At 54.2% G+C, this 18,611-nt stretch overlaps 1 protein-coding gene across 5 annotated transcripts in view; it reads right to left on the bottom strand.

Annotated features, from left to right (window-relative positions):
- Positions 1–8,440: 8,440 nt before the first annotated feature.
- PSTPIP1 (proline-serine-threonine phosphatase interacting protein 1) overlaps positions 8,441–18,611 on the bottom strand; it is a 44,631-nt gene continuing 34,460 nt past the window's right edge. For 4 of the 5 annotated variants that reach the window (XM_024981739.2, NM_001193040.1, XM_010817061.4 and 1 more), the window contains 10 exons: positions 17,288–17,350; positions 16,590–16,688; positions 15,667–15,712; positions 14,680–14,759; positions 14,047–14,145; positions 12,885–12,981; positions 12,264–12,354; positions 10,002–10,057; positions 9,665–9,798; positions 8,441–8,734 (listed from right to left, as the gene is read on the bottom strand). In XM_024981739.2, coding sequence (XP_024837507.1) covers positions 8,603–8,734; positions 9,665–9,798; positions 10,002–10,057; positions 12,264–12,354; positions 12,885–12,981; positions 14,047–14,145; positions 14,680–14,759; positions 15,667–15,712; positions 16,590–16,688; positions 17,288–17,350 — 897 coding nt within the window. In that variant the 3' untranslated portion in view covers positions 8,441–8,602. The remainder of the gene's footprint in view (positions 8,735–9,664; positions 9,799–10,001; positions 10,058–12,263; positions 12,355–12,884; positions 12,982–14,046; positions 14,146–14,679; positions 14,760–15,666; positions 15,713–16,589; positions 16,689–17,287; positions 17,351–18,611) is intronic. The other variant, XM_024981742.2, reaches the window with a different exon arrangement.

The raw sequence follows: 18,611 nt of genomic DNA, 5'->3' as shown, positions 1-18,611 counted from the left end.
TCTTAGAACTGTTTTTGCTGTGTCCCATAGATTTTGAAAAGTTGTGTTTCCATTTTCATTTGTCTCAAAGTATTTTCTGATTTTCTCTTTGATTTCTTCTTTGACCCATTAGCATGTTGCTTAGTCTCCATGTGTTTGTGCTTTTCCTATTTTTTCCCCCAAATTGATTTCTAGTTTCATACTGTTATGGTTGGGGAAAACGCTTGTTGTAATTTCTTTCCTCAAATTTGTTGAGATTTGTGATCTATCCTGGAGAACGTTCCCTGTGCACTTGAAAAGAATGTATTCTACTTTTTTGGAATGTAGTGTCTTGAAGCTATCTATTAAGTCCATCTGTTCTATTATGTTATCTAAGACCCCTCTCCTTACTGATTTTCTGTCTGATGACCTCCACTGACGTAAGTGGGGTCTTAAAGTCCCCTCTGTTATTGTACTGTTAATTTCTCCTTTTATGTCTGTTAATATTTGCTTTATGTATTTAGGTGCTCCTATAATAGCTATATGTATGTTAATGAGTGTTACATTCTCTTCTTGTATTGATCCCATTATCATTTATATATATATATATATATATATACACACACACACACACACACACATACACACACACACACACACACAAGAAACTGTGGAAAATTCTGAAAGAGATGGGAATACCAGACCACCTGACCTGCCTCTTGAGAAACCTGTAGGCAGGTCAGGAAGCAACAGTTATAAGTGGACATGGAACAACAGACTGGTTCCAAAAAGGAAAAGGAGTATGTCAAGGCTGTATATTGTCACTGTGCTTATTTAACTTATATGCAGAGTACATCATAAACACTGGGCTGGATGAAGCACAAGCTGGAATCAAGATTGCTGGGAGAAATATCAATAACCTCAGATATGCAGATGACACCACCCTTATGGCAGAAAGTGAAGAAGAACGAAAGAGCCTCGTGATGAAAGTAAAAGAGGAGAGCTTTAAGTTGGCTTAAAACTCAACATTCTGAAAACTAAGATCATGGCATCCAGTCCCATCACTTCATGGCAAATAGATGGGGAAACAGTAGAAACAGTGTCAGATTTTATTTTGGGGGGCTCCAAAATCACCGCATATGGTGATTGCAGCCATGAGATTAAAAGACACTTGCTTCTTGGAAGGAAAGTTATGACCAACATAGACAGCATATTAAAAAGGAGAGACATTACTTTGCCAACAAAGGTCCATCTAGTCAAGGCTATGGTTTTTCCAGTGATCATGTATGGATGTGAGAGTTGGACTGTGAAGAAAGCTGAGTGCCGAAGAATTGATGCTTTTGAACTGTGGTGTTGGAGAAGACTCTTGAGAGTCCCTTGGACTGCAAGGAGATCCAACCAGTCCATCCTAAAGGAGATCAGTTCTGGGTGTTCATTGGTAGGACTGATGCTGAAGCTGAAACTCCAATACTTTGGCCACCTGATGCGAAGAGCTGACTCATTTGAAAAGACCCTTATGCTGGGAAAGATCAAGGGCAGGAAGAAAAGGGGACAACAGAGGATGAGATGGTTGGATGGCATCACCAACTTGATGGACTTGGGTTTGGGTGGACTCCAGGAGTTGGTGATGGAAGGGAGGCCTGGCGTGCTGCGGTTCATGGGGTCGCAAAGAGTCAGACACACTGAGCGACTGAACTGAACTGATGATTATATAACGTCCTTCTTTGTTTTTTGTTACAAACTTTGTTTTAAAGTCTTTTGTCTGATGTGAGTATCACTACCTATGCTTTCTTGTCATTTCCATTTGTATGAAATATCTTTTTGTATTTCCTCACTTTTAGTCTGTAGGCATCTTTAGCTCTGAAATGAGTCTCTTGTAAGCAGCATATAGATGGGTTTTGTATTTTCATCCAGTCAGCCACCCTATGTATTTTTATTGGAGTATTTAGTCTAACACCGAATGTGACTATTGGTAGGTATGTACTTATTGCCATTTTGTTACTTATTTTTGTAGCTTTTCAGTGTTCTTTTAGTCTTGTCCCTTGTGGTTTGCTGACTTTCTTTTATATATCTTTCTCTCTAGCTTTTGTGTGTCTATTGTAGGTTTTTGATTTGTGATTACCATGGGGTTTATATATGCTAACCTATATCTGCCTGTTTCAAACAGGTAGTCATTTAAGTTCAAACACATTCCAGCAGGTATACAGTCTTTACTCCCCTTCTCCACATTCTATGTTTTTGATGTCTTATTTTGCATCTTTGTCATTTATGCCTTTACTGGTTGTTGTAATTATAGTTGTTTTTACAGATTTTTGTTTGTTTTTTAATCTCTGTACTAGCTTATTGAAATGGTTGATCCTCAGCCTTTACTATATATTTGCTTTTATTAGTTGGATTTCTCCTTTCCTATAGATACTTCTTATTTTAGCCTTTTCCTTTCCACTTAAGGAAGACCATTTAGCATTTCTTTTAGGGTTGGTTTTGTATTCATGAACTCTTCAGGTTTGCTTGTCTAGCAAGTTCTTTATCTCTCCTTCAACTCTAAATTATTATCTTGCTGGGTAGTGAGTGTATTCTTGGTTACAAGTTTCCCCCTTTTCAGCACTTAATGGGGTTTCCTTGTATATGACTCTCTATTTTTCTCTTGTTGCCTTTAGAATTCTCTCCTTAACTTTTGTCACTTTAATTATGTATGATATGATCTGTTTGGGTTCATCTTGTTCAGGACCCTCTGTGCTTCCTATATCTGGATATCTGTTTCCTTCTTCAGGTTTGGAAAGTTTTCATTCATAATTTCATCAAATACCTTTTTGACCCTTCTCTCTCTCTCTCCTCCTTCTGGGACACCTATAATGTGAATGTTGGTACACTTGATATTGTCTCAGAGATGCCTTAAACTGGTCTCAATTTTCATTTTTCTTCTTGCTGTTCTGATTGGGTGGTTTCCATTATTCTGTCTTCCAGATCACTTTTGCATTCTTCTTTATCACCTAGTCTTCTGTTTATTCTTTCTCTGTGTTATTCATTTCTGTTATGGCAGTCTTCAGTTCTGATTGATTTTTAAAATATTTTCTAGTTCCTTTTAAAATTCTTACTGTTTATCTATTCTTTTCCCTAATTCAGTTAACATTCTTATTACTGGTGCTTTGAACTCTTTATCTGGCAAATTGTTTGTTTCGTTAGTTGTTTTCTCCAGTACTCTTGCCTGGAAAATCCCATGGATGGAGGAGCCTGGTGGGCTGCAGTCCATGGGGTCGCTAGGAGTCGGACACGACTGAGCGACTTCCCCTTCACTTTTCACTTTCATGCATTGGAGAAGGAAATGGCAACCCACTCCAGCGTTCTTGCCTGGAGAATCGCAGGGACGGGGGAGCGTGGTGGGCTGCCGTCTATGGGGTCGCACAGAGTTGGATACGACTGAAGCGACTTAGCAGCAGCAGCAGTTGTTTTTTCTCAGAGGTTTTTCCCTTGCTCTTCCAATTCAAACCCCTCCTGTCTTCTCCTTTTGCTTACCTTTGTCTCTGGAATTAGGTGAAACAGTTACCTACTGCAGTCTTGAAAAGGGGTATCCCTGTGTGGGAGCCACCCTACACAGTATGCATGCACCCAGTGACCTTGGTGGGGGAGCCAGATCTGACATGAACACAAGTCACATCTTTCTCCGGGGTCTGCTGGCAGCCATCCCCTGGTTAGAAGGTGGGGCTGCAGAGAGAGGGGCTAGGACCGCAGCCTCCAGGGGGGTGGGACACTGGTCAGAGACCTTTGTAGTTTCAGTCTGCCCTCTCTGCACTGTTTCAGAGGTAAGCAAGTCTGTGCTTTTCCCCATGAGTGGAGTCCAGGTGTGAGAGGTGACTTCCGTTATTTTCAGTGGCTGTCACTGTGCTATCGGGGCCAGGACTGGATCTCGGGTTGCTGGGGGCAGAAGTTCTGAGGGGTTAAGTCCGTGCTAGCTGTGTTCCCCTTAAGTGTGTGCTCTCTGCCCCCATCACTGGCACCCTCACCCTAGAGAGGAGCAGTGCTTGGGCAAGGGAGATTGGTGGTGGTGCTTGGAGCAGGCCAATCAGAGATCTAGAGAACTTCTGATGTGCTGCTTGTGAGAGCGGTAGTAATGGCTGCCCCTCCCCTGCTCAGACACTGCTCCAGGTCTGAGCCGCCTCTGTCTCTCCACTCAGCTGCTGCCATGCTCACCCTGGTGTGTAGCATCAACACAGAGCAAGCAGGACCTGTGTGCAGGCTCGGCGTGGGTGGGGCCTGGGCTGTGGAGGTCTGGTCACAGCAGACAGGTTCTGAGGGACCACCTGGGTCAGCGCGTCATGGCTCTCCCCTCCCTGCTTAGACACTGCTCTGGATCTGGGCTACCTCTGTGCCTCTTGGCCAGGACAGCCCTCGCCTGGGTGTGGAGCGGCTTTGTGGAACAAGTGAGGTCAGAGCTGTTGTTCAGCTCAGGCTAGGGTGCATACCAGGGTGGTGGTAGGAAACTAGTCAGACCTTTGTAGTTTCAGTCTGCCTTCTCTGCCCTGCTTCAGGGATAAGCAAGCCTGTGCTTGCTCCCCGTGAGTGGGGTCCAGGCTTCCCACAGCCCTTCTGTTTGTACCGTCGGCCCTCCAGCCAGCCAGGGGATCTCATCTTCCTGGGGCACCCAGTATGTGGCTGGAACCACTCACTCCACAGGGAGGATCTCTCTCTGGGCTCTTGCGAGTCCCCTCCCAGGGCACGAGTCCTGGCCTGGTCACTGCTCCTCTCTTTCTACCTGATTCTCTGTGACTTTCTTACAGCTGTGTTCGTGCAGAAGTCTTTTCCCTGTCTCCAGCTGGTTTTCAGTGAGCATTGTTCCACATGTGATGTAGTTTTGATGTGCTTGTTGGGAGAGATGAGTTCCCCACCCTCCTACTCTGCCACTTTGATCTGTTTTTGACACTCTGGGTTGGCCTGTATCTTTTCTTCCCATCCAGTAGATGAAAAGATGTATATCTATGACTCTTAGCTAGGCCCAGGATATTTTCAAAGCTGTTCCAGCCATTTGTGTCTCCTGGATTTCCAGTGTGTATCGTCTGCCCAGTTGGATAGGTTGTTTTGGGCTTTTTGTTTTTCTTATGGATCTTAATAAACAAGTTTACTTGGGAAACTTTTCTGTGAAACTCAGTGTGTGCTGCTGTTGTGGTAACGGGATTATGTGCCTGATACATTTCCTAATTGGTTATTGTTGGTGGGTAGGAGTCCCTGCTCTATGAGTACTTGATCTTATATGCTTGCATTTCTTGAAAATAATTTGTGTGTCCTATGTTGCTCTTTATCGCAGTGTCCTTGAGATTTCCTGAGGGTATTGTGCAGGCCCTTGCAGAAATATCCTAAGTTTACCTGAATACCTTTTTGGACAGTGTTGAGTGTATGGCTAGTTGTGTTGACTATGTTGACTCATACACTGGTCGTGTCTCTTGACTTTATCCACTGAAAGCAAAATGGATATGAAAGTTATAATAGCAAAGAAAAGAGACCTGTTTATCTTTGTATCCTCAGCACCATAGTAGTCAGAATGGACACTCAGTATTTAAAATCAGTCACTATGATGCCATAAGAAGTTGGTTTTCAAACTTTCTTTTTGCAGCTGAAGTACCCATTAGAAAAGTTCTCAACCCTGGCTGCATATTAGAATCACCAGGAGAATGTTTGAAATATTTATGCTCAAGATGAGCTGGCAGAGAATTGGATTCAGTTTGACTGAGATGGGACCAGAGCATCAACATTCAAAAAAAAACTTGTTAGGTGATTCTACTGAGCAGCCAAGGATGAGAACCACCACTGGTCCAATACGTAGACGCTACAAGTAGAGTTTGAAATTGTGTGGGGCTCGCCTTCCCCTCCCTTTGGCCCCTGATAGGGCTTCATTGAGCACAGTTTGAAAGCCACATCCCTGTGGGCTTGGTGCTGAGGATGGGGTGCCCACTTGCTGGCGGTGACCTTGTGCAGGGCTTGGGCTGCTGCTTCCCATGCCAGGAGGGGAAATAGGCAGAGATTGTGGTTCAGCCAGACGGAGCCTAACAGATACTCCTGTGCTGAGGTTGCCCAGCCTGGGAATAGCTGTGGGAGGGTGGTTGGAACTAAGTGTTAGACCCCACTGGTGCTTGTGTCCAGTTTGGCCAAGTAGCCCATTGCTTCTCCTGAACTACTTCTCCTTTACTCCTTGTCACTTTCAGGAAGGACTTACTGACGTAACTACAGCTCCCCCGAGGGCATATTAAGATGAGAATGCTATGCCAAGCCCAAAGTTACTATTGATTGCAGCCAAGGTTTGGAGGGGGTGGTCCTTTTTATTAAAAGTGATCATCTCACGCTTTTCATTAGCACTTCTAATGTCTAATTTTGAAATTTCCAAGGATAGCAATTTATACAGGAGCTCCTTGCACCCATCTTGCCGATAATGGTACTGAGATCCAGAGAAATTGTACCTTGCCTAAGACCACACAAGGAAGCATGAGCCTCGATTTCAGACCCTGATGCTCTGACTTCAGAGGCCATGCTTTTCCTATCTGTTCTGCTCCATTTTTCCTGTGAGGAGCCCTCTGTCAAGAAGAGGGGTGCAGTTATTTATACACTCCATTACCCACACGCCAACTCCCTGTTTATCGGTCACCATCTCCTCTGCTGGGAAGGCTGACTGTCCAGCTGAGGTTGTGACCTCGTGCACAGAGAACGGAGAATGCTGCAGAGGCAATGAATCTGACCTCAATTCATTTGTGGGTTTCTTTCTCCCTGCTATAAATTGTGACCCAAGAGTTGCTCTCAGTTCTGTTCCGTGGCTGCCAAAATGACTGGAGGGCGGGCCCTGTTATCCGACACTCGTTACCCATCACCCTCCAGCGGTGTAGACATTGCGGCACCTGTCAGAGCTGTTGATAAATATCTAGGCCAGTGGTTTTTAAAAAAGATCTTTGCAGTTGGATGGAATGCTCAATCAAGATGACAAGGTATTTTCAAGGAATAAATAAGTAAAGCACTGAAACCTAGGGCTTTCTCTTCTTTTCTTTCCTCTCGGCTGCTCCTGCAGGGCCTGATGCCAGTGGCCAGTCTGCTGGGCTCTCCTGGGCCTTTGCTCAGACTGTGTCCCTGCTGCCACCCCGCCTCCACCTTCTACTGCACCTGAGGAGGGAAATCTTCTCATCTCCTTTCTTTCCACTCTTCCCATTCCTGCCTCACATCCTATAAATTTCCAAGTGCTGTTGATGTATTTCCCTCATCCTTCCAGAATTGCTCTCCAGCTCAGTTGCCACTTCCCAGACAAGCCACCATCATCTTCGTGTTGGCCAGCCTGCACATGGCCTCCTGGTCCCACTCTTACCCTACTTACTGTCTGCCTTGTATCAGAGGGCTGATAGTATCTCTGTGCAGCTTCTGGGGTGAGCGAACTCTTTGACACCATCCCTTCATCTTAGCATCCCCCCTGCCCCTGTCTCAGTTTCAAATACAGTGTCATTCACACAGAAGTCATTAAGATACCTTGCTTGATTGAATTACTTCTGACAGGTCTCGTATCTGGCTGACCTAGGCAACGCTTCTGGCTGCCGGTTCGCACTGGCTTTCTTCCACATTTACTCCTAGGGCCTTAGGTGTGGCGTGGCTGGAGCAGGGCTTTGGCAGGCCTGGGGCAGCTGTGGAAGTTATGTTTCTGGGGCCAAAAAGAATGGCCTGAGAGCATCAAGCACAGAAGAGGAGCTTGGCCACCTCTGCGCAGGGTGGGCCTGTGTAGACCTGGGGCCCCTGCCTGGTGGATCTGCTGTGTTTGAGAAGGAGTGGCAGGCAGCTGGGTCAGGAGACAGTGCCACCCACACCCCGACCCAGAGGCCTGCAGGCCCCTACCAGACTGCACCACGGCCCCTCTGCTTCGGCAGACTGTCACCTGTTTCTTGCCTGGAGCTAAGCTTGCTCATCCCCAGAATGTTCCAGGTGTTCCCTCCTCCCTGTGCTCACACACCGCCCTGTCCCAATGCTCTTCCCTGCCTTGTGTCCTGTCTGCTGCTGCCCTGCTCTAGTCCCTCTGCCCCTTGGAAGCCTGCTCTCCCCCATCCTGGCTCTCGTGGGCTTCTCCCTGATCCCTCCCTGACCCCTTCCCATGCTCCCTGACCCCTACTCCCTCCTCCCTGACCCCTCCCCCATCCTCCCTGACCCCTCCCCCATCCTCCCTGACCCCTCCCCCATCCTCCCTGACCCCTACTCCCTCCTCCCTGACCCCTCCCCCACCTTCCCTGACCCCTCCCCCCTCCTCCCTGACCCCTCCCCATCCTCCCTGACCCCTCCCCCATTCTCCCTGACCCCTGTGGCCTTCTCCCCTTGGCAGGGACCCCGTGCTAGGTTGCCTCCCCATCCCCAGCAGACCCAGCACAGACCCCACTGGGGCCTCAGTGACGACACTGCAGGTGGGAAGCTCTGCTTTCCTGGACTCCTCCCCTCCTTTACCTCCTCCCAGTGCAGCACTTGGACACAGATGCCAGGAGGAAAAAGAGTGCTCCTTTATTCCCTGTGGGAAAGACTGCTGGGGAGCAGCTGACTCCTCCCGTGAGGGCAGGCTCTGTCTGGGGCCCCCCGCAAGGCCAGGGGGTGGCTGGCCCCACTGGCAGGACAGGTCCAGGGAGGGGCTACTGTCTCTTCCTTAAATCTTCTCCAGGTAGGAGCCAGGGACAAAGCCACGCTGCCCGTTCCGTTGTACCGTCCACCAGCCGTCCTCCCCTTCCAGGATGACCTCCAGGATGTCCCCCGCAGAGATGTTCAGCTCGTCAGAGTTCTGGGCAAGAGAATGAAAACACATCTGGCTGAAGGGGCCTGCTTGGGAGGGCCTCTGGTCAGGTCACCCCCCACCCCAGGCAGTAAGTGTCTCGCAGCTGGGCTGTCAGCTGAGACATGCCGGCCTCCTGTGGCTGCAAGAGAAGGCCACTCCAGGCTAGGGCAGCCCTGGGAGACCAGCCTCTTGTCCCCTTGGTTTGTCACAACCTGGGGCTGCTTCCCTGGCTTTTCCTCCAAGCTGCTCCCTTCTCCCGCTCCCTGCCTGAGACACAGCAAGCTAGCAAGTCAGGAGCAGGGGTGTTTGCTATTCCCCAGGACAGCCAGCCCTTGTCTTGCAAGCACACCATCATTCTCCTGGGCTGTGCCCCCTCCCCAGGGCACAGACTTTGGGAGTCAGTGTAGCCAGCCAAGCCCCAAGGAGATGCTTCAGTCCCAGTGGATCTTGGGTCCAGCTCTGTACCCCTCGCCTTAAAGCAAGGACAAATTAAGAGTCTCTGGGGATCTGGGCACAGCTGCCCTGTGGTTCCTTTACTCGTCCTCTTCTTGTGAGCTTCAGAAAATCAACCATGCACAGCTGAGGACCAAGTTCTGACCATGACTTGTTCTGGGCACCCATGGTCATGGGGAACAAGGCCTTTACCCAGAGCCTGCCCCTCAGACCACTTCCTCGGGTAGCTCCAGCTCCACCAGCCAGCTGCACACATGCATGGCCCAAGCAGTGCCCACACCTGCCTGGACACCATGTGACCCAGGGCCTGGTGCCGTTCATGAGCTTTCATTCAGCAGGTGTGCACCAGTCCCCTCCTGAATGCCAGGTGCTATTCTGAGGGCACCCACCCCAGCACCCTCAGAGTGCATGTGCCCACATGTGAGCACACCCTTGGGCATGCTGGTGTCCACGCAAGAAAGAGGGGAGGGCAGAGGGCCTCACCTGGGCTGTGTAGTCATAGAGTGCCCTATAGTCCTGGCCTGGCATGGTGGGGGGCCCTGGCGCCTCCTGCACGGCGATGGCAGCGTAGACACCCTCATTCCGGTCAGGGGTAGGAGTCAGGGTCTCTGTGGAGGCTGAGTACAAAGTGAGGTCTGGCACCCGCCCCTTGCAAAAATCAGTAGCCCCCAGAGGGCCCCCTGACTCACAGCGTCCTCAGACTTGCTCAGCTTCTTCCCATCCTCCAACCTCCCAGCTATTGGAGGGCCCATCTGTGCCAAGTAGACATCCTCTCCTCTTCCTCCCCCCAACCAGGGTGACAGTTGTCACCCCTAATTACCTGCAGAAGCTGCTGACAGTGTGGTCTTGGGACTTCCATGCAGCAGCCCAGAAAACCTGGGGGCAGGAAGGACAGGTGAGTCAGGGCGGGGGAAGTAGATGAGGCAGGGAGCCTGCAAGGTCAGCCCTAGCTTCCAGGCACAGATGTGACTTATGGGGTGCCCCTGGGCATGAGGGCTCTCCAAAGGGTTGTCCCAGTGGCTCTTCCCCGGCAGCAGTCTCCCAGTCCCTTACCCTGTAGATGTCTTCCCAGTACCTGTTCCCCGCAGGGCCAAATTGGCGTGCTCCAGGGCCTGGGCCAGACCCCTCTCCAGCCTCCCCCACAGGCAAAGGAGCTGTCCCCTAGAGCTCAGCCCACTCACGCCCTGCTGGGACCTTCACCAGCCTGGCCAGCCCCGCCACTCCCCGACCACACAAAGTGGTCGTCCAGGAGGAAGTGTTGAGCTGATTCACCCCTTCCTCTGTACTTGGTTCAGACCTGGACTGAGCTAGAGTCATGCAAGTATGTTGAATAAAAGAAAAAAAAAGTGCAAGAGGCAGACACTGGGCACCTAGTACGGAGGCCCATGTGGGTGCCCTGAAGCAGAGGTGCTGAGAGCTTGGATGAGTAGAACCTACCTTCCTGGCCTGGTAGGTTCAAGCTAAGTCTACAAAGACTCAGCTTCACCAAACAGAGACTGGGTGTCAGGCATGGCCAGTGACTGGGAGAGGAATGCAGAGGGGCAGGTCGTACAGGCAGAGGAGTCTGGGGAGTGGAGTGGACCAGTTTGGGGTGTATAGGAGACAAGACTGAAATAGGGACAAGGCCAGACACCCAGGGGTCTTGAGGGCTCAGTCAGGGGCAGGGCCTGTAGGAAGCTGCCCTGTAGTGTGAGGTGGGACCCAGAGACCTTCCCTGGACAGCATTTGCAGAGCTGAGGGTCCAGGACAGAGCACATGGACAGGTGAGCGTAGACTTGGCAGGCGTGGGAAGGTCTGATGCAGACTTGCCCTGCCAGGGAGGGTTAGCCCAGCAGGCTGGGGCTGGAGGGACTGAGCTCGCCGAAGGTGTGGGTGCCCCGCCGCACTGCCTGCCTTCCCAGGGTTGTCTACGCTCTCGACTCCGTTCTTCCCTCCACTCACTTCCCCTGCCCCTCCCCAGCCCTGCCTGGCTTCAGCTGCCCCACACAAGGGTCCCTGCCTGTCCTCTCCAGCAGCCAGGCTTCCCCTGTGGGACCGCTTTCCCTCTTTTCTCTCGTCCTCATCAGACCCCTCCTCTCTGTCCTTTCTCGGCCCTGCCCCAGGTGGCTCTTCAGGCCTGTTGTCTAAGTGACCACATGTGCAGAGAGGTCCGAGTCCTCTCTGGTTTTGGTGTGACAGTGAGGGTGGGAATGCCCGCCTCCTAAGGTCCTTGCTGACTCAGGGTTCCTGGAGGAGCAGGTCGTGGGGCCCACGGGCTGCAGAAATAAGCCATCCTTGGAGGGCCAGGAGCTCCGTCGCCTCCACCCCCACCCACGCCCACCTTTCAAAGACAAGGCCTCTGCACTAGGTTGGAGGGAGAGAGGAGGTCATGGAGGCCTGGGGATGGGGCACAGGTGCCATGTGAAGCCCACAATGCTCCTTTAGATGCCCACAGATGGGGCACTCGGGAAACTGGCTGAGGGAGTTGGAGGGTGGGTGCACCCTGAGTAGACAGCCCTCCCAGTGGGCTGTCACCCCCAAGGCCTGAACCAGGAGGGTCCTAGGGTCTGAGTCTGCCCCCAGCACAGGCCCTGGGCCTCGAGGAGGTGTGTGAGTTGTGCAAGTGACACACGGGCCTGACACAGGACCCTGGCACCCACCACAGCCAGGCCAGGGAAGGGGGCTTGGGAAAAGCTGGAGAGTCCTCCAAGAGCACTGGCTGCAGGGCCCGCCCCTCTGCCCTGATCCTGTGCAGCCGGTGAGGGGCCTGACAGGCCGAGGCTCCGACCAGGCCAGCAGCAGAGCTCAAGGGGTGAGCCCGGCTGGAGTCTCCCAGCACAGTTGCTAGTGAATAAGTGGGGTACGACTGTTTCATGCCTGGCTCCCCTTGGGCTGAGGGTGTCCTGAGGCTAGATTGAGTCTGTCTTGTCCCCCAAGAGTGCCCTGCACCTAGACACTACACCCCAGGCACACAATGGGTGCCCAATAAATACGTGGGGAAGAGCCAGTTGCAGGAGGAGGGGCTGGTCCCCTTCCTGGCAGCCCGCCTCCCCCTGGCCCCGCTCTGTGTGTCCCAGCTGGCTGGTGTCCAGCAGGCGCTCACCTCTTTATCATACCACAGGACGGCTGGACGCCAGGGCTGCTGGACAACGGGGCCACCTCCCGATCATAGTAGTTCTGGTAAGGCACCGGCGCTGCAGGTGACAAGTGCGAGAGGCCCCGGGTGACGAGGGCAGGGCAGGCGGGACCTGTGCCCTTTGACAGCCCATCCTCTCCCCCTCCAGAGACCCAGACCGGGGCCCCACCTTCCCATCCTGGCCCTGGCCTGCCCTGGTGCTTGAGAAGGGGGCCCCCTTTCACTTCCCTGAGAGATCCCCCTGTGGGTACCACCAAGACCGAACATTCTAGACTCAAGATTCAGTGGTGCCAAACCGTGAGTGGAGTGGGGGCTCTGAGGCGGCTCCTGCCTCTCCCTACCCCGTCTCCCCTCGAGTGTTACAGTGTCCTAGGCCCCGCCTGTCCCCTCTCTCGAGAAGGCAGCACACTAAGGACCCAGCCAGGGGCCTGCTCTGTCCCTGACCTTCCCCTGGGCCTGGCACCTAGAAGGGAGCTGTGAGCCACCCTGCTTCTGTCCTGGCAGTTGAGGCTCAAAGAACCCAGGCCAGGCCTTCCAGGGAAGGTGGACCTGGACCCAGTGGCCGTGTTGCCCACAAGCAGGCCTCACCTGGGGGCTCAGTGCCCGTGCTCTTGGCCTGGATGAAGCCGTCAATGTCGGCATCCACGCTGCAGCCTTCCAGCGTCACCCGCACCTCTTCGTAGAGCTAGGGGTGGGGACGAGCAGAGGCTGGGGGGCCAGGCTTCACCTGGCCCACATTGTCAAGCCTGCCCCCCTCTTTGGGTCTGAACCCTGACAAGGGGCCTTGACGTGTAACTGCCCCAGGCCTGCCTGAAGGGCTAGAGCCCTGGCTGGCAGCTTCTCCTGTTTCCTGAACACCTCGTGTGTGCACATTCCTTTGCATCCTTTGCATTCCTCTCCATCCTCTGTGGGAGACAGGACTTCCTCATTTATAGATGAGGAAGCTCGAGAGAGTGACTTGCCCAGGGTCACAAAGCAGAAAGTGAAGTTAGTGCACTGGGCTTTGGATCTGGCATGAGAGGATTCAGAACTCATACTCCCTCCTCTACTACAAGGCCACCAGGTGGGCTCAAGTCATTTGGGGGGAAAGCCCCCAAAACTCCACACCCATGGGCAGAAGGGATTAGGCAAGTAACTGGTGGGATCAGGAGTCAGGGCTGAGAGAGAGCGAGGGCTGCATCAGCAGAGACCAAGGCCCCTGGCAGGAAGGTGGCCACTCCTTTCTGCTGAGGGGGGCCGACCCGGCCCGTAGAGCTCAGTAAGGGGTTGGAGCCAGAACACCCTGGAGATATCTGGGGACAGAAGAGGGACTGAACCTCGGCTCCTGCAAGCACCAGGCATGGAGCAGGGAAACCCCAGGGTCCCCCAGCCTCTCTGCAAACCTCTGAGGGGCTGTGTCCACCTCCCTTCTCCTCCCCTTCCCAGCGGAGGGAATAGAGCTCCAGGACTCTGATAGAAGAGTTGAGGCCTTGAAGCAGGGGCAAGCAGAGAGGGCAGACGCCGGGGTAACCACAAAGCACACCTCCCAGGCCAAGAGGCCATGGCCTGCACAGCACTGAGCTCCCTGTCGTTGGGGCCTGGGGGAGAGGCTCGGTGCTGGGCTCGGAGACCCTGAGGCCAGGGCTCAGGCCGCAGAAGACTAGGTCTGCTCATAGGCTCAGGTGGACTTCACTGTCGCTTCACTGTCGCTCGGAGGCCACCCTCCCCTCACGGCTCCCCGCACCACCCACTCCCTGCCCTCAGCCCCCACCTCATCGTCCTTGACGCACTGCATGGAGAGCTGGTTGCAGTGCACCCACAGGGAGTTGCGGAGGATGGTCAGCCGGTCAAACTCCTGCAACTGGAAGGCCTGAGGAGAGATGGGGGTCACTGTAGGGCTGGGCCAGGCCGGGCCCCACCCACAGCTCAGCTGGAGTTGACCAGCCAGACCCGGTGGGCTGAAGCCAAGCCTAAAGGAAGCCTAAAGGCTGGGGGTCCCCACCCCCACCTCTGTGCCAGCCCTTGAGGCTTCTGGGAAGTTGAGCTGCCTGTGGGACTCTGCCCCCTGCCCTTCCCCAGACCCTACCACACCCCTGGGGTGTGTCTTAAGAGGAGCACTGGACCCTGAATCCTGTCTCCCAGGCCCTGTTCATCAGCCCAGGGAAGCTATGGGTTCTGTTCAAGCTTCAGTTGCGGCTTCAGCCAAAAGGGGTGAAGGATCCCTGCCTGCCTGCCTGCAGAAAGGGACTCCAAGCACAAAGCCAGGCAGGGAGCTCCCTGGGGAGGGCCTTAGAGTGAGTGGATAAGTGAAGGAAGGCTGGCTTTCCCCACTGCGGCCCCCTCTTCCCCCACGAATCAGCTGAAGGGGGGACGAGCATCAGCTCCGCGCCGAGGGGCCACTCACCTCGCAGGTGGCGCGGTGCTCCTGCTCCCACTCACTCCGCACCCTCTCCAGCTGCTCAATGTTCTGCCTGTATGTTCGCTCTGGAAGCGCAGGGGGTCCTCAGGGAGGCCAGCCCACCCCGGTGCTCCCTCAGCGCCCTCCTCCTCCCTGGAGAGACCTGCCCTGGCTGCTGGAGCCGCAGGTGAGCTCTCGTCAGGGCCCCTCACCCTGGTACTGCCCCTGGAGAGGTGCTCAGCGCCCACCGTGTTCCAGCTGCCTCGGGCTGGGGCAGAGCCTAAGGTCAGAATCTGGGCCTCTCACCATCCCACCTTCTAGAAGCTGAGGCTCAGAGGGGGCGGCCCTGGAGGAGGGTGAGGGGGAGCTTTGGGAGCTGGTGGGCTGGGAAGCCAGCGGGCTTGGACCGTGAGATCTGTGCCCCCCAGCCAAGGGAGCGCCTGGGTGTTGGGACAGGTGGTATGGCAGAAGGCAGAGCTGTGTCAGCAGAGGTGAGGGGTGTTGGGATCTTCTGGCATCGGGAGGAAGATAGAGGAGACAGATGCCCAGAGAAGGCTGTGATGTGTCTCAGTGTATATGAGAGAGAGAGGTGTATGTGCAACGAGTGGGCCTGTCTCCCTCGATCAGTGGCTGTGAAGGTCCTGAGCCCTGGAGCCAGACGGCTTGCATTCAAATACAGTTACCACCACTTACTGCCTGTGTGACCCTGGGCAAGTTAAATAACCTCTCTGTGCCACAGTTTCCTTACCTGTTAAGAAAGGGGGATAGTAGCAGTGAATGCCTCATAGGATTGTTGTGAGCATTAGTAAAAACATGCAAAGCACCAAGAACAGTTTTGGCAAATGCGAGAAAACGCATTTTTCATTTTGCTTGCATAAGGAAGCAAGAGTGAGGAGTGTGGGACTGTGTCCCGAAGGTGAAGGCAGTGTGCTGCCGGGGGAAGGATGTCCAGGCTGCCCACCCCCAAGCTGAGGAGGCGGGCTAGCCGCGTACCTGCCTCCATGGCTGAGTCCTTGCACTGCTTGGCTTTGTTCTGGCTCTGAGGAGACAGAGGGAAAGGGCACTGAGGCCCGGCCCCGGGTGCCTCCCAGCCCAGACCTCGGGCTCCTGGCCTCCCTGGGCCTCCCTGAACGGCCTCTGTCACAGCCTCCCTGGCCACCTCTCACAGGGCAGGGAGAGCAGACACTAGCTCTGAGGGGGACACTGCAGAACCAGTTGAGGGTGAGCTCCATCATTAACTCCAGCCTCACCCCACAAAGGACCACAGGCTGTTTCCAATAAAATAGGAATAAAACGGAAACCTGGTCATGCAGACACATGTGAAAACTAGGCCTGGAGACCTAGAGCAAGAAACACAGACCTGGGGCTCAACAGCCACTGCCGGACCTGCTGGGTGGGGCTTGGGCTCTGTCCCTGACTTGCTGCCACCAACTCATGTGCAGGCCTCTGCCCTCTCTGGGCCTCAGCTTTCCTGTCTGTGCAATGGGCCAAATGTGTTCTTGGGTCCTGGGGGCTTTGATATTCCCACCCTGGCCAAGAGGCCAGAGTAGTCAAGAGCTTGGGTTCTGGACAGCCTGGGTTTGGGATGCTTACTCTGTTCCTGCCTGGCTGTGAGACCTTGGACAAGTCACTCAACCATCTCTGGGCCTGTTTCCTCTCTGGGACATGGGCCTACTGAGCCCTTCTCTGAAGGGTTGGGTGAGGGTTAGCGTCTGCCCTGTGGGCTCTGGGCCTGGGCTGCAGTGGGCCTGCTCTGAGGAATGGGTTGTTGGGTGCAGCCTGGAGATAGCAAAGGGGATCAAACTTACTGTCTAGACCCTGAGATTCTAGGAAACCTTGCCTGGGGGAGTCTGCAGCTCCCCTTCCCGCCCTGCCCCAGCCCCATGAGATCACCCAGCCTCAGTGACTGCACGTACCTTCTCCACCTGCTTCTGTTGACCGTTGGTGCTAATGCGCTCAAAGGCCTGTTCAGCGTCATCCGCATCCCGGCACTTCTGCTCATACGTCTTCTTGGACTGGGGGGTGTAGAGGGATGTGACTTGGGGGCCCCAAGGTGAGGCTCCTGAGCCCGACCTCCCTTCTCCCTGTCAGGGGCTATAGGTGGAAAGGGGGCCTCCACACCAGGGACAGAGATCTTGGGGTCTGGAATGGAGATGGAGAAGGGAGTCTTGTTCCCAGGCCCCCCTCCCCACTGGGGACAGTGTAGCCTGGTCCATGCCCCCGCCTCTTCAGAGGTGTGGTCACATCAGACCACCTGCAGGGCTCAGGAAATGCCGTGTGTCATCATGATGCCAGGCCCTGTGTACGCAGTCCTTTCAGACAGCTCAGGAGTCCTTTCTCCCTCCACCCGCGGAATCCCCAGCTGACAGCATGTGTGACCCTGTAGACTGCTGTCTGAGACTGGTTGCTTACCCATCAGTCAGGAGCACCTCCCCCCTCAACAAGGGTAGGGGGCAGAGCCCCCAGGGCTGATCTGCATGGCACCCTGGCAGCCAGTGCAGCTCCAGGAACCTGACAGGCCACTGTGCCTGTTGCTGGATGGAAGCCTGAGCCCAGCCCTGTCCCAGGGCTCCTGGGATCCACACCCCAAACCCGGCCGCCCCTCCAGGCTCACCTCCATGGCCTTCTTGTGGAGCGACAGCTTGCTCTTCTGGACACGGTCCATGACAGCCTCGTACTGCAGGGGACATGAGGCTCTGAGCGTGGGGCTGTAGCCTCAGGACACTCCCCTAGGCCAAGAGGACGGGGTGTCCCTGGGAGGAGGCCCAGCCTCCCCTTCTGGCTCTGATGGGGCAGTGAGGAGCTGCCCTCCCCCTCCATCAGCCTGCTCGCTCACAACAGCTGCTCCCAACAGAAAGCTAGAGGAGTGCGGGGCATGGATGTACCCCGGGTATCCTCTCCCTGCAGACCACCCCACCCCCCAGCCAGGACTTGGTCTCTAGCCAGAGAATACCCAGCCTACAACACACATGTGCACACACCCACACTGTCCTTCACTCACAAGCCTCTGTAACCACGCATAGCAGTCACACTTGTGAGGACCCCAGCCACACTGTAGAAGGTGTCATTCTGTCCAAAATAGCTTTTGCAGACATCACAGCCTCACCAGCCACAGGAAAGCTTGAAATAGCCATCTCAGAGCCTCACAGACGCTCTGCAGGCAAGTCCCAGGCTCAGAGAGGTCACCTGCTCCAGCATCTCAAGGCTGGGCTGACTTGTGGGGTGGGCTTTGAGGGCCCATTGTCTGCTCAGGAACCCAAATTTAGAATCCCAAAAGCCTCAGGCCCCAGTTGGGCAGACAGGGAGTACAGTCACGTGAGATTTCTGCGGTCAGAGCCACTCGTCAGAGCCGGCACCCTGCCTGTGAAGACAGAGAGGGCCTGGTTCTCGGTTGGGTCCCTGAAGCTTGGGAGGTGGACATAAGCGTCCCATCCTGCAAGAGGGAGACTGAGGCACAGAGAGGGCAAGTGGCTTGGCCAGGACACCCAGCCCCAGGCTGCCCCAGCCATGAACTGTTGCTTTTTTTTTCCCTTCACAGGTCAGTTGTGTGGAAGTTTCCATTTTCAATTCTTTGGACAGTGTACAAAGATGCTCCCTCTCCAAGCAAGAAGTGTTTCTGCGTGCTGACCTCTCCCACTCTGTCTAAGTTCCACCCTCATCACTGAGGCCCCAAAAGGCTGATCCTGTGTCCACACCTGCCTTCCCAGAGGGCCACATACTCAGCCAATCAGAGTCTCAGGCTTGGGAGGGGGCACTGGGACACAGAGGGTACCAACCCCACCTCTCATCCAACCGCTGCAGCTTCTCTGACAAGTCGCCTTCAGTCTCTGTTTACCTACCTCCCACAATGGGGACCTCACTTCCTTCCCATGCATTGAGGGACAGCCGTCCCCTGTGAAGAATACCCCGGGATGCTAGGGCAAGCTCAACACCTCCCA

The sequence above is a fragment of the Bos taurus genome, chromosome 21, assembly GCF_002263795.3.
Source record: "Bos taurus isolate L1 Dominette 01449 registration number 42190680 breed Hereford chromosome 21, ARS-UCD2.0, whole genome shotgun sequence".
Taxonomy (NCBI): domain Eukaryota; kingdom Metazoa; phylum Chordata; class Mammalia; order Artiodactyla; family Bovidae; genus Bos; species Bos taurus.
Note: the sequence above shows the minus strand (reverse complement) of the source record. Positions and strands in the feature narration are given on the sequence as shown.